Here is a 15,144-nt window from a genome sequence, read left to right as displayed (position 1 = left end):
ATCCAAGATGAATTTTGGGATATCAGGGATCGGGGTACCTTTTTCACCAAGTTGTATGTGCCAGTTTAGGGCAGGTATTATTAGGTGTGGACATATGGAATGGTTCCCTTGGCAGCTGTCACTCAGCAGCCTGCTGGCAAGGGACAGGCAGTGGCAAACTATCACAACTTTGGGAAAAAGATCAGGTGACAAATACCAAAAACTGCCTTGATTGTAGGGGTAGGGGGAATATGGTCATCTGCAGTCATAAAATCAAACAGATCCAACAGAATCAAGCACAAATCTGGGCAAGATCTTAATAATAAAGACCACACCGCTGATCAAGACTACCTTGTTGTTTCATTTATCCATGGTGAATCTATCACCTCTTGTCTTCATTACAATCTTTGGCCTTTTAGATGGTGTTTGTTCAGACCCTAGCACAAAACCATGCCATTCATGGACACATGTAGCTATGTCAGACTTGCACTGAGGATATCAACATGTTGATACTTGAAAATAGGATGGTCCCAGATTTCAGAGAAAGCGGATCACCTCAGCTACTCACGTCAGTCACCTTCTATTCATATTTTCACTACCGAAATTCTGCTTGTTCGGAGATATCCTGCTCCCAAGTAGCTGGCACATTTATCTTCAGAGCTGTTTTTCCCTCTGATAGCTCATGGTAGCAGAACAAGAACATTGGCATTTGGTGCTATCATAATTCCAGTCTCTGGCATCGGTCTCTTCGGACCCGCATTTCAAGAGAAAAGGGCAGCCGCTGCCTCCTCACCATAATACTCACTTCTCTGCCTGATGGGTAGTGGTGATAATGCACTCATCTTTCCTTCAGTCCTTTCCCACACTGATACACCACTTCCAAACCTTAGCCTTACTGCTGTTTAACACATTAAACCACTCTTGGTAAGGTCAGAGCATTAATACGTATTCCTACAACACGCTTATTACTTTACATTTCAGAGTTTCAAAGCATTTAAGTAAGTTGCACACACAACTCCAAGGGGGAGAAAGGGTAGCCAGCTTAGTCAAACCATGGAATCCACTACGACTGCCTTTGTTCAGGACTCAAGAATTTTTTTTTTAAGATCATAGGTTATTATTGCAATAATTACAGCAGGGTGAGCTATTCACCTTTGACTGTGACTTCAGCACTGCAAGATGCCCGTCCTGCGCTGTTTTCAGCCAGACAGGTATAAATACCGTCATCTTCTGGTAAGGCATCCTGGACAGTCAGTTTTGCAACTTCATCTTCAAAAGTGCAATGAGCATACTGGATTGGCTGGTCTGTAGATAGAAAGAAAGAGAATTACCTTAATACATCAATTACAAATTTCAAAAGCACTTCTCGGTTTCTGTGAAATCAAGCTGCCCGATACCAGGCAGTATAAGAGAGCCCAAAGCCAAATCCTGCTCTCTGGTTCATGGCCATTGCTCTCTAGTGACTATCAACAGCAGTATCCCAAGTTCAAGGCAGAACATGGTCCTCAGGCAAATGTCACTATTAGGTTTACTAGGTGCTACCTTGACTAATAGTAAGAGGAGAAAGGTTTGGTTTTGTATTTTAAACAGATTCACTGTTTAAATGCCAAAGATTTTCCTCTCAGCTATTATTTCCAACACTAACAAAATCACAAGAAACTTATTATCTATACATATTTGCATATGAAGTTTCATTCTGCAATATTTACATGTGCTAAACTCAGCATGATTCAATAGTTACATACACTACAAAATGCCTGGCTGTATGATCTTGGTCCCTTACTTTTCTTATAAGCCATCTGTTTAGAAAGTTAACAGATTTTCTACCACATGAAAATACTTGGGCAAACATTTTGTCAAATGCCCAGGAGGCATCAATTTCAGAATAAACTCTCTCCAGCTTCTTCATGCATCACATGTTCTTACTACTGGTTCCTTTGAGCTCCCTTTCACTCTGTTAGACATGGGCTGTTGTGCTTATTAGGTCCAATTTTTATTTTAGCATGCAGGATATCATTAAGTTCAAATATGTACATATACAAATGCAGCCCAAGTAGACAAAAGTTTTCTGGTAAAGGGCATGGGTACTGCGTTGCCTTCCTGGTCTGACGTGGAGTACCTAATCTGACAAGGATCCCGACTGGGATTCTGACACTGAAACTATTAATGGTGCCTAATAGTGCCACAATGATAACATGTCAGAATTAAATACCCAGGATAAAAGTTCCATCATCAAACAAAAGGACAATGTCTTTTTATTTCTATCATGAATAAGCAAATGAATAGGGGAAGCTTTCTATGCGAAAAAAAAAAAAAAGTGTGGTGTCCTTCACCATGCCCTCAAATCAAAATTTGCTGGGGCACCCACTGCATGTCCCAACAAAACATCCCTCCATGTCCCAACAAAACCTGGACTTCCATTTTTTATTTTTAACACTATTCACTATTCTCCTTTTTTATCAGACCCCCAAAACCAAACAAAAATATATCTTCCCAGAGGGATAATATACTGTCAGATTATGTTCGTTGCACCTACATTTTGATTTAATAAAAACAGTTCTCCCAGTAGTGAAATGTTCCCTTCTCTAGAGGTAGAACAGTCAAATATCTATGACAGCTTGGCAGCAGGAACAATAACAAAAAATACCATACTGCTGGCATGCTATGCCAGAAGAAAGGAAATTTTCCCTCGGTCCATTTATTACAAGCTTTCTGGACAGATCAGAAAGCTATCCTAAAACAAAATACTTCTCAAAGAATTGTTCTGCTAAAGTTAGGGAGGTATTAGTTTCCAAATTCAGCAGAAAGAGGTTCAATTGAACTTAGGAGAAAAAAAAAGGACAGCAATTTGAAAAGGTATGTTCATTTACAGGAAGATATTTAAAATGCAGTAATATTGGCCTTATTCCTGCACATCAAACAGAAGTTACCAATAAAACATTTTAAGAAGCTTAATAAATTGGAGTTACATACTCAAGTATTGTCACAGTCAGCATGAATAGAAAGTTCTTCTTTATACAGCCTTGCTGAGGCCAGAACCAAAACAGAAGAACTATAATTCTAGGGAATTTGCTAGTAAATTTGTGCAAATTCAGAGTGAAACTCAAAATAAAGGGCTAGAAGACAGAGATTAGCAAATAAGTTAGTAAGAGTTGGAACACGAGGAATTGCTTCATTCCACCTTATTACCATCTAGAAAGAGGCAAGAACAAGAGCAAGAGCAATGAAAAGTGACCTCAGTGGCGAAAAGGAACATTATCCATAATGTTATGAAACAAAAAGGTGTTCAATCTTCAGTTTCTGGAAAGCTTTCAGAGTGTGAGCAACAAGATGGAAGAACTGTCTTTTTAAAGTTGGAAAAAGATTCAAATCATTAAAATGGGCCAGGAAAAAGTATACAAAAAAAGAACTGAAGATAGTAAAGCTTCAGAGAAGAGTAAGATCTGGAAAAACCCAAAGTTCAATCAAGTAGTTCTTATTTATGCAGTCTGGATGAATATGAAATCAACTCCCTGGCCTCACAGGTGCTAAGAATTATTTATAGGCAATGCACAGCTTACGTCATCTATTTTTCGGCTTGGTTAACCTGAAGGAGAAGTCAGCTAGTACAACGGCTTGGAAAATGTTTTAAATTTCCATGTAGTCATAGCCGGTAAAAATGCCAAGGGGTGCTCTTATACAAGAAACTGTTATAAGTCTTTTAGATCTCAGCTGTTGTTGATTCCTTAGAGATCACAGGAGGCAGACTGGACAACATGCAGGCTATTCTGTATCATGGGCTGGCAAGCATAAGACCATTCTGCTTTTTCCCCGTTTTTCTGTTTCAAAGCAGCCTTTTGCTCATGTTTCTTACAATTTGGTAACTTGGTCTTTATATTCATCATCTCATCAAGTATATATGTACATTTCTTACTAATTCTTTTAAAAAATTAATTATAGTTTGTTTTCACTGTCACACTTTGAAGACAATTTGAATTTGACGTTTTCTTGTAAACTTTACACATCCTGTCCCATATATACATATTGTTACTAAGGAGTTCTGCAAAAGTGCCATACTGTGAACAAAAATGCAACTGCTATCATAGATTGTTTTCTTTTCTATGGGGCAGCCTACTAGTTGTGAATTTAAAAAGCATATTCCAAGATTGGACAGCAGATTCTAACACATCTTTTTTATAATAAAATTTATCTGCCTGATTCAAATTATACACTGTGAATGTACTGTTTTCTTCATATGGCCAGCTGATGAAAGACTCCATCATGTTATTTCACAAAGAGCATTGTTAAGTCTGCTTGGAGAGATATTTCAGGACCAGAAATAAAAATTTCTCCTTTATTTGGTTATGGATAGAAATATGGCAGTGCCTATTATCTAGTCAGCTGGCAGACAGGAAAGAAATGTTTGCATTCAAATGAATATCACAATAGTCAATTTGACCCTTAAGTAAATTATGACTGTAGGTATGTACATGGATTTATCAGCACTAAACTACTGTTTATAATCCATTCAAGTTTGTATCCAAATGGTATATAAACAGTTATATATCACAATCAGATGCAAGATTGAGAAGCATGGAAACATAGTAGTATGTTCTAGGAGACTGGGATGAAAGTAATGCGTTTATGTCTCTAAAATAATATACGATGTCCCCAATTTTTATTATTGTGATAGCTTCTTGTGCTTCTGTTGCTCAAAATCATCACGGCCTTTTGATTTAAGAGCAGAGTTAATGCACTGGCTTATACCTACAGAATCGTATATGATTTGAAATTCAGCTACCTGAAAAATTGCTTACTCCTCCTTGTGATATTGATCCAACTGCAGGTAGAAGCACGGATACTATAAAGATGTGGTTATAGCTGAATAGGCACAGGGCCAGACTCAGACAAGATCAGTAAGAACAGGAGAAAGGTTAACTAAGAGCAAACATACAGAAGAACGACAAGTGGGAACAGTACATACTGGAGGTTTACAGAAACTTGTCATTTATGGATCTCTAGGCTGCGCTTTCCAGGAGACACTGGTTTCCCAATTAACAAAGCAGAACACGATTATATCCATGGAGTCACTGTACCTAGGTGTAAGACAGTGGCAACGACATTTGAAAATCAGAAGTCATTGGAGACATAAGATGCTCTGTTTGAGCTAGAAGACAACTGGGAATAACTACATTAAATGACCAAGCAACCTCCTTGTGAGCATGGGGTACCTTTAGAGCACAAAGCAGAAATAGCTGACCCAGGGGGTAGGAGTTGCTCTTTCTGTGCTGCAAGATGCAATCCTTGTGTAGCAAAACAGTGCTTCTACCCCAGCCTGCAAAGAGGGAACTGAAGTGTAGCCTTCAGAGAGAGAAGCAAATGATTACCAATGGGAGAGGGTCAGAGCTTTCTTCACATGTGTTTCATGCTGTAAATAAAGCACTGGCATTTCTACTCCAGACATGGAGCTTTTGGGAAGGCAAACAGGCCAGGCTGTGGGAACACACCAATCTCAAGGTCATGGTTTATTTGCCCTGCCACCTTTCTGAGTTATCCCATTCTCTCTGAATGGCTTAAAAAAAAACAGAGATCGTGCAAATAATTCATTTTAAAAAAATCTCAGAGGAAAATGCTTGATGGCAAAGTATGCTATTCTCTGTGTTTAAATCACTCCCCCCCCCCCCCACACACACACAAAGAGAGATGGCTTGGGAGAGCCTGCAAAAAATCAACTGCACTTCAGAAGTAACGGACCTGATCAAGTGTTAAGCTGAATACATCTGTCTAGCATTTAATAGATATGGCTCTGAATGGAAAGAACCCTTAGTCCAACTGTGCCAGTCCCTGGATCTCCAAGATCATTTGGATTCTAAGCAAAACACTGATGCTTGGGTCCAACTCCGATAGTGAGAAGAAACTGTTAAGGAAACTATCATGTTCATTTATTTAATCAGAGCAGGATAGAAGATTACAGACCCTGATAAAAGTAAAGTATGTTTATTTGCTTATCTTTTTTTAGACAGCTTTGGACAAACATTCCTGTGCAGTATTAAAATCTCAACGAATATCCTCCTAGTAGAGAAGTAACCTGAAAAACTGTGGTATTAAGCAGAAAGCAAAAAAGCCATTCCGATTTCATTGTCTCTGCTAACTGAGAGGCTCAGAGAAGAAAGCAAAAGATGAAAAGGCAACTGAAATTTAGATTTTTGTGGATCTTTTTCACTCTTAATTATATCCAATAAGGAAAGAAAAAAAACTTTTATACTAAGAGCAATATATATTGCTGCTCTATGTACACTTTGATTTCCTTCTCATTGGAGAAATGGGTTTGATTTGTGAAGGAAAAGGATAAGCAGTCCAACAATCCACAGAGAAAGAACAGACCAAAGCAACATAAATGGATAAAATGCTTGCAAGTTAATCACAGTAGATCCAGGTCTGCAGCAGGTCCAGATGCATATGGCCCTACCTAAGTGTTCTGCCTTACTAGATTTTAGGCATGCAGCAACTAAAAACAATTATGACCTACCCAGTTGAATGAAGAATGGAACCAGGCATGGAATTCCTTCCAAGCTTAAAAGTGATACCACATTTACTTTTCTTATAAATTATCCTTCCTGCAGCACCAAGATGCATACCCATTACCCTCAGAACAGGGGCTAGTAGCAAAGGAGGGGAAGTTGCACAGTATTCAGCATACAGTAGCAACACAGACTTTGTTCTGCTGTGATGAAAAACTGTGTTTAACAAAACCCACGAGACACCATCTGCATACAAACTTGTCATCAGAGTCCCCCTCCTGGACATACTGGAAAATTGCAGTAATACAGAAAATTACTAAAGGAAACCTTCTTCCTGCATATTGTACGTTAAAAAAAAAAAAATCTTCAAATATTCTAGCAGATACTATATTATGGTGAGTTATAGTACTTTGTGCAGTATTCACAGCCTGACTGTGTACTGATCAGAGTGGCATCGGAGACTGCGGAAAAAAGTGGGTGTACACATGTATTTCTGCAGACAAGGGAATTCTTTACCATTGAGAAGCCATGTGATCTGAGGCACAGGTACACCTCCTACACAGCACTGCAGCACAAAATCTTGCCCTTCACTCACGGTGCATCCTTTCAAGACTCTGGAAAAACATGGTGCAACCTCTTCAGCTTTAGACCCTTTAAAACCAAAAGGAAAACAGTTCCTTTATCCAGACTGACAGAATGATCTTTACTATTTAGCAACTTTTTCAAGGTATGGTAAGATGACATGGCTGGACTAACAAACTTGTCCCATGCAAACAAACAAAAATCAAAATCACAATGAAACATTTCATTGGGAAATAAAAATCATTTCAAGTGGCAGACTGGCATGAAGAAGTCGTTCTCCCAGAGTCTACGAGGCAGGCATTTCTTGTCTTCAAGCTTTGTATTAGCTTTTTTTTTTTTTTTTTTTTTTCCTATCCCCAAATCCACCATTTGCAACCAAACACTAGTAGGGAATGTAACATATTACCAGAGAGCTTAGTGCAAAGAGAAGGATAATAATTCTTTTCTCTTTTCTGTCTTATCTTTCCCTCTCTCAAATTTCCCCTGGCTGGCAGTAAAATACAGGACAAATTGAAGAAGCTGTTTACAGCTCTCTCTGAAGGCCAACAGTGTACTGCAAAAGTATCTTGGGCATCCCAGTTCAACCTCAGACATGGCAAATAGAGAAATGTTGCATAAACATGATCATAGTTCCAGGACAAAACCTAAAACCAGGTGGAAAGATTAGAATTCAGGAGAAGACTTGCTAGGAGGCCAACAAATCTTTCAATCAGATCAGTAAGACAGTGTTTTCAAGCTCAAAACAATTTGTCCCTGGGAGCTGTACTTGAATCTGGCAGAATGCAATTCTCATTCCTTCTCTTTTCAAATTTACTTCATTGCACAGGATTGGTTTGTGCTTGCAAAACATTTCAGATAGCAGTGTCCTATAGAAGCGCTAAGCAACTCCAGGAGAACTACATGCAGAATAAAACAAACGAACAATAAGTTTGGCAACTTATATTAATATAATCATTTATAGAAACATTCAAGAGAGGACAGGTCCTCCCTATGCACAAAACATGGTGAGATGCTAAGTAAACAGCAATAGCAACAGGTAGGAGCAGAAACTGGCACTGATGAAGCAAGTGGCTTGGACAGCTTTCCTATACCACATTAGTGGCAGAGTTAGGAATCAGAATCAATCTGCATTGAGAAATTCTAATAGGAATTTTGCAGTTATCACCCTTCAACAGCTTAGAAAAGCCCAATCACAGTTTTCAAAGTGCAGATGGGCTCCTAAGAGCTTACTTACTTTTGACATTTAACAACCAGCTGGTCGAAGTCTGGCCTTTGGGGTTGAAAGCTACACAACTGTAAGATCCACTGTCCCCCAGACAGGCTTTCTTTAACAACAAGCAATGAATTCCATCTTCTTCATATATTTGGACCCCTTCTCCAGGTTTAACAGGTACACTCTCTTTGAACCACTCCACATCTGGTTTTGGTTTCCCTGAAACTAGACAATCAGGTACTTGAATTTTTATGAACAGGTATTCCCCTCACTGTAATTCTATTATTTGCTTTGTTGCAAATTATGTATACTTTACACATACATAATCATATAAACTTTAATGAGCAAGTATCACAGAATCGGTAAGGCTGGAAGGGACCTCTAGAAATTATCCTGTCCAACTCCCCTGCTCAAGCAGGGTCACCTAGAGCACAGTAGACAGGGTTGCATCCAGGCAGGTTTTGAATATCTCCAGAGAAGGAGACTCCACAACCTCTCTGGGCAGCCTGGTCCAGTGCTCTGTCATTCCCACAGTGAAGAAATTCCTCCTCATATTCAGGAGGAACTTCCTGTGGTGAAGTAATACACATAACTGTCTTCAAGAAGACAGTTTGATATTTCTGACTCTCCAAAACTGCTCACCCAGTCCAGCTTTTAAAATAATAAATATTTGGCAGCTTGAAAAACCCCTAGCACATTGCAATCTATGGTATCTGCAGTAGAAACAGTTATTATAGCTGTTTTTCTTTTTTTTTTTTTTTTTTTTTTTTTCTTTTTTTTCCCCAGACTAGGGTCCAGGAGCAGGTAAAGCAGGCAGCTTCCTAGAACAGTGAACTGCCAGAGAGCAGAAATAAAACAGCTATGGCTTCACTGCCTGCTTTGCCTACGCTAGAGCTCTGGAAAAACAGACTGGCTTCTGGTGGTACCAAGAGATGTCTGGGCTTTGTGGGGCTTTAGCTGTCACGTGTAAAAGTAGAGGAAAGGATGTCAAAGTCTCCAATCCATTCCTCCCTTTCTTCAGCAAGCAGGGCGCTCTACTGATACTCATTCTCAACTTTGACCATTTTGCTCATAGCAAGAGCACTTCAGCCTTGAAGGAGGGTACAGACAGTATGAGATGGCAGGAAGAAGAGCAACAAAGACATACAATATACTGGAAGAGGTTCTTTTGAATCTTTTAAAAATACAAAGTTGGAGGAATGACATATCAAGAAGAGGAACTCTTAGGTAAAAGTAGTATCCTGCCTGACGCAAGTGATCTGACAGAGCTTCAGACCAGAAACTGAAAAAATGAGGCTTTTCCTTCTAATTCCTTCTCTTTGGGGGAAGGCAGGAGAGGGAGAGAGGGGAAAAAAAAAGAAAGAAAAAAAAAAGAAAAAAGACACAGCCCTAGATCCAGCACAGGATTCTCCAATTCCATAAAGAATTTGGAAGGGCGCTGAAAATTTAAAAAAAAAAAAAAAAAAAAAAAAAAAAAAAAAAATCAAGTCCTGAAGCATCAAAGAACCTGGATGCTTTGCAGTAAACTTGCAGACCTACCAGCATGTGGAGCTGACAGCCCAGCAAGTAGAAGTCTTCTTATGGGTGTTAGAGCACTTCCATTTCCATTGCCCATTGCAACCGAGAAGTAAAGGTGCATGCGGAGACAAGCCTGAACACCTTCCGGGGAGGATTCTCAGGGAAGAGAGTTTCTTGGACCAAACTAACTAGTTATTAAAGGGAGTTAGGGAGATTTCACTGGAGCTTCCCTACAGATATCTTCCACGACTTTCCCCAATCAGCTTAAGACTTTGAGCTTTGGATCTGAAGCCAAATGAAAAGACATTCATCAGCCTCAATAAGCACTGAATAATGGCCTTGATTTCTGCAGAACATGGACTACATTTCCCTACCAAGCAGAACTATGAATTAGTTAAAATTTGCAATATTTTTTAAGACGCTCTAACGGAGAGTGAGGGAGAGGTTTTTAATACTACTCTATCTGAAAAATAAACTATTCCAAAGGTGCTACAATGCCTGGAATATTTCCCCTTCTATACTCTCTGGGGTTGTGATATAAATTGTATTCTTTCCTCATGGGGCAAGAACCATTAAGAAATGAAATCAATTAGCATGGTTTTGTTGTGAATTTTTTTTCTCCACAGATACAAAAAACAATTTCTCCCTCACTTGTGGGAACAATTAAATGTGCAAATGTTATTAAAAATAATATTGTATCGATATTATTTTTACTAAAATTGTAATAAACAAAACAAACTGTTCCAAATCTACTCCCTGGATTCAAGGTTACTAGCAAAATGCAGCCCTCATTACTCTTTCGAGAGGTTAAAACATGGTCAAATTCTGAAGAACAAACTCTGAACCACCCTTTTGATTTTGACGTTTTCATTTAAACTGTTAGAAGTATCTAACAATCAATACTGGGCTGACCAAATACAAGGGGTAACAGTTGATGCCCCAAGGGAAATTCAGTGACTGATTACATTTTCCTAGCTGATCATTTCTTTGGCTCAAGGAGAATATAACTATGTACAATTCTGGAAAGGGTACAATTAATTTTCTCACTTGCACCCTCATACAAGAGGTCCTACAACTGCCTCCTAGAAAGACAGGCATTGATTATATCTAAGGAAAACTCAGCTGCAAGAGAGGATGGATAATGTGGAATGGTCTGAAAATTTTGCAGAGTAGAGTATTGTGGAAACAGCATGAGATTCTGCATTTATTTCCAAAATGTTTTAGGAAGAAGGAAACTTGCAGTGAAGAAGGAAGTGTTTCTCCATCTCCATGCACAGAAAGGGAACTCAGCTTTCCCCACAACTCTGAGAACTTTCATCCTTTTACCTTTGCTCTTGAATTTAACCTCCTGTCCTTCGGATGCTTCCAGGCTCTCTGGACGGCTCTCAAACTGAGGAGGAATTCCTTGAGGCTCCCTCTTCTCCTCTGTTACAGCTTTCCGGGATCCAGCTCTGTTTTCTACTTCTCTGCTCCTTGGACTGACTTGCCCTGTCAGAAGTGGGGTTTGTTGAGCTGTCACCACAGGCTGCACAGCCCTTTTCCTGTCTTCACCTAATCTTAGAGAGGTGGCCTGGGATTCTGCCTTTGTTTCAGGTTGCAACTTAATGGCTTGCAGTGTGATGGTGCTTGAAGTTTTCTGCAAGATCTGAGATCCCCTTGTTCCTCCTTTAGGTTCTTGAGGAGACATTACACTGGCTTCTTGGTACTGTCCTTCCTTACCGTCTTTGACTTCTTTGGAGGAGATGCAGAAGGTCTCTTTCTTTGCTGACACTCTGTCTCTGGTTTCAATCATATCAGCACTGCTGGATTTCAACTCTTTAGCAATCCCATTGCTAGTTACCTGTTTGAATTCTGAATTTTCAGCAGCTTTATCAGGAAGTGTTGTTGGTTTTGATGGCATGCTGAAGGAAAAATGATACGTTTTACAGATATATGACACTGCATAAAGACTAATCATTATTATAGCAATGATACAAATGTCCAAGCCCTTAGCAGGAAGGTGAGCTAGCCTTCTTTTGTGAGTAAATTATGGAGGAGTTAGAACCAATCTGGTGAACCCAATATGTGGGGATTTCTGGCTGTAGGGTAGTACAATTTCATTCACATCAACCTTATTTTACAGTATGTTCCTGTAAATCACACAAATGTTAATAACAGAATAGGCACAGCATTTTGAGATCAACTTTGCAATGGAAATGGAGTTAGAACAATGAAAACAAGCACTTCTGAAATCCCATCCAGGGCATGCTGGTACAGATTAAGCATCCTGAAGGCTCTAAAGCAATTGGCCTTCATGAAGATATATTACACAGACAGACTAGAACATTTCATTCCTGCATTTATCACTTTGTGAGGGAGGTTCATGCAGTAAATGTCATCATTACTACACTATACTTAAATATACTGAGAAAGTACTCCAGGAAAAACATACCACAATGACTGAACATGTGTGTCAGTCTTATCTGGACCTGAAATAAAAACAGAACAGGTAACTGTTATATATACTATATACAATCTCATAAATTTCAGTTGTTGCAAGCAAAGAATATATTTAAGAACCTTCACACTTCATATTTCCTATACATTGAAGTCAAGATTGATTACCACCACACCTGGAATTTGATACGGACAACAGCAAACTGCTCAGCTGAGACACAAAGAAGTCTTAGTCCATTTTGAAATATTGCTGGATCTAGCAAGATATAAAGCCCCTTGAGAAGTAATGATCCATCAGCCTGAAAGGCTTATGTTGGGAGAGAAAAGTCAGGAACAGATTCCACCTCAGAAACAGCTCATTAAATCTTATGGGAACTTCATAGAGTATGCAAGGTGGGAGAAAGACAAATCATTAGCACTACTCCTGAGCATGCCCACAGTGAAATTGAAGCTGTGCTCCAGATAAAACACAGAATCAAAATAATAGTAATAACCTCCCTCCCTGACAAACCTAAGCCCATGTGTAGACTCTTACTGAGTCATTTCTTGGGTACTAAGGAATATCACGTTCAACACAAATAACACAAAAACTAACATAAAACATTTTTTGCTTTGCAGCGAAACCACAAAATCTGGGAACATGGCTAAGTTATATGGTTTGACAAGTTACCATTGTCAGCTGCACGGATATAAGCGAGTGCACATTTTGCCTGTACCAGTCTCTCAGTTCATATGGACTTAAGCTTCCATGTATTCTCCCAAATCTAGATGGTATTTGCCTCCCTGTCCTAAGGACAGCATCACCTAATGAACAGTTGGGAGAGAGAGAAACACTGCTACAGATCCAGTCCCAATCTTATCTCTTCATTTCTTCCTGGTTAACACTGCAGGATCCAGCATATTCTTTCCTGGTCAGATGAAAGTTGCATCCACTCTGCTGTTAGCTGTGGGACTAGAAATTCTAGCAGAAAGGCTTGTAATAATGAATTTGCCGGGAAAAGTCATCATCAAATTCTCCTAAAAATATGGTTTCAGAGTCCTTGTCTCAGGGAAAAGACAAAAAGGTGTGACAGATGATACCTTGATTTCAGCCATGGTTTGCAAGCAAAAATCCACATCTAAGTGCTTGAACTTGCATTAATGTCTGCAGTGACCAGAAGAAATTACTTAACATATAAAGAAGGGCTGCACTGAGAGAGCAAAACAACTCATTAACCTCACTTCAACAAACCTGTCAATATACAGTTACAGAAATGTTTCACTTGAAAATTAAAGCTGAAAATGGACTGGATAAATGCAGAAAAGGAAGCTGAGTAACTACTGGTCCCCAAAACAATGTTATGCAACCCTGTTATTTAGAAGACTATTTCCCCTCCTTTGCTGCTTTCCATTGTATGGAAACCTGGGGGGGGGGAAATGAAGCTCTTGGAACAAGGTTATCCACATATGAGCTTGCATAGCTTTTTTTAGAACAAAAAACAACAGCAGTAATTCTGAGCCACTTGATTGTTTGCCAGCATTTTACAGCAGTTCCTACTACCTGACCTAATTGATAATGAAAGAATTAGATATTGTGGTTAGGTAAGTGGAATCATCTGATTAGTCAAGTGCACTGTCAGAGAACGCCCTTTTCACTGACAATCCGGAGACCACTTTCTTCTGGTTGACCTGTGCTAATCCAAGAAAGAATGTGCGTGTTATTCAGAGATGTGCTCAGCATATTAAGTAAACACAACTGACTTTGTGACCCCAGTTCTGCATCATCTCTCCAAGCTGCTGTACACACAATAGAAAGCCCACCACTTCAGGGAGGGTAAGCAAGGATCAAGCTTCATGCTCTTTGCAGTTCTGAGAATCCCAAATGCAAATCCTACTATGATTTGTACTCTTGACCTTAAAAGTGTGAAAGTATTGCTGTGAACCTAGAGAGTTTACCTCAAAAATTTCACTGCTAGGGGCACATGTAATGCACTGATCTTGCGCCTGCAGCTGAAATCAGCAACAGTTCGCTTATATATCTAACTGGGTCCAGCAACTGTAAAAGCCTACTGCTTACTCGCCTGGGAGTTAGGATATACATGCACCCTGAGTTGGGACTCAACAAATACAAAATTAATTACTGATACGAAGTATAAGGGCAAAGTTTCACTTGGCTGAAATTAAAATCTATGTCCAAAATACATGAAGGTCAAAACCATAGTAAAAGTTGGTTTTAAGGGAAGTTGCAACAAAGAAGTTGGATAGTTGTTTCCCATAGCACCAACACAATGTTTTCAGTTGTATCACATTCCAAGCTATCAAAATATCATTTAATGCACAGATATAAAGATCTTGGGAAAAAGTGAACACTTATGCAGAGAACACAACCAACGACGTTTTAAAGGACTGTCTGTAGTTCACTTATGCTCTTTCTCATTAACCTTTCTTTCCTGTACCTTGAACGGTGAGCTCTGCAGAGACAGATGCCTTCCCAGCACTGTTCACCACTGTGCATGTGTAAATTCCTGCATCAATCAGCTGAGCATTTTGGATTTCCAAGAACTGGATACCTGTTTTCTCAAACATGTTGAAACGATCACTTTGCTGCAACTGAGTATCACCCTGCAAATATCACAGACACCATGAGATAGATAGCTATTGTTAGGAGGAGGGGAAAGAGCAATTTTTTGGTTAAATATCAGACTAAAATGCCTTTTTCCTATCTGTCAGCCAAATTCCTTCTATGAATACTACTCAGATAGTATAAACAAAAATGTGTGTCCCAAATTTGTATAATTCATATCTGCATGAGACGGCTTTTCCTTGCATTTTGCCATTCCCCCCTCACCTCAGTTTGCTTATGGTTTTTCACCAGTTAGTGCATCCATCTCCTCAGAAAAATTTCCTTTCACTGCAGGTGGGCTCAAATCAGTTTTC

The 15,144-nt window shown here is 39.3% G+C and overlaps 1 protein-coding gene across 1 annotated transcript in view; it reads right to left on the bottom strand.

Moving 5' to 3' along the window:
* MYLK (myosin light chain kinase) overlaps nucleotides 1–15,144 on the bottom strand; it is a 151,559-nt gene that overhangs the window by 99,199 nt on the left and 37,216 nt on the right. Inside the window, exons 5-10 of the mRNA XM_062578956.1 lie at nucleotides 14,664–14,829; nucleotides 12,224–12,260; nucleotides 11,119–11,693; nucleotides 8,296–8,499; nucleotides 6,996–7,130; nucleotides 1,132–1,284 (exon numbers count right to left, since the gene is read on the bottom strand). Of these exons, the coding sequence (XP_062434940.1) occupies nucleotides 1,132–1,284; nucleotides 6,996–7,130; nucleotides 8,296–8,499; nucleotides 11,119–11,693; nucleotides 12,224–12,260; nucleotides 14,664–14,829 (1,270 nt within the window). The remainder of the gene's footprint in view (nucleotides 1–1,131; nucleotides 1,285–6,995; nucleotides 7,131–8,295; nucleotides 8,500–11,118; nucleotides 11,694–12,223; nucleotides 12,261–14,663; nucleotides 14,830–15,144) is intronic.

This window comes from Rhea pennata, chromosome 6 (assembly GCF_028389875.1).
Source record: "Rhea pennata isolate bPtePen1 chromosome 6, bPtePen1.pri, whole genome shotgun sequence".
NCBI lineage: Eukaryota > Metazoa > Chordata > Aves > Rheiformes > Rheidae > Rhea > Rhea pennata.
This window is presented reverse-complemented; position numbering and strand designations above follow the sequence as displayed.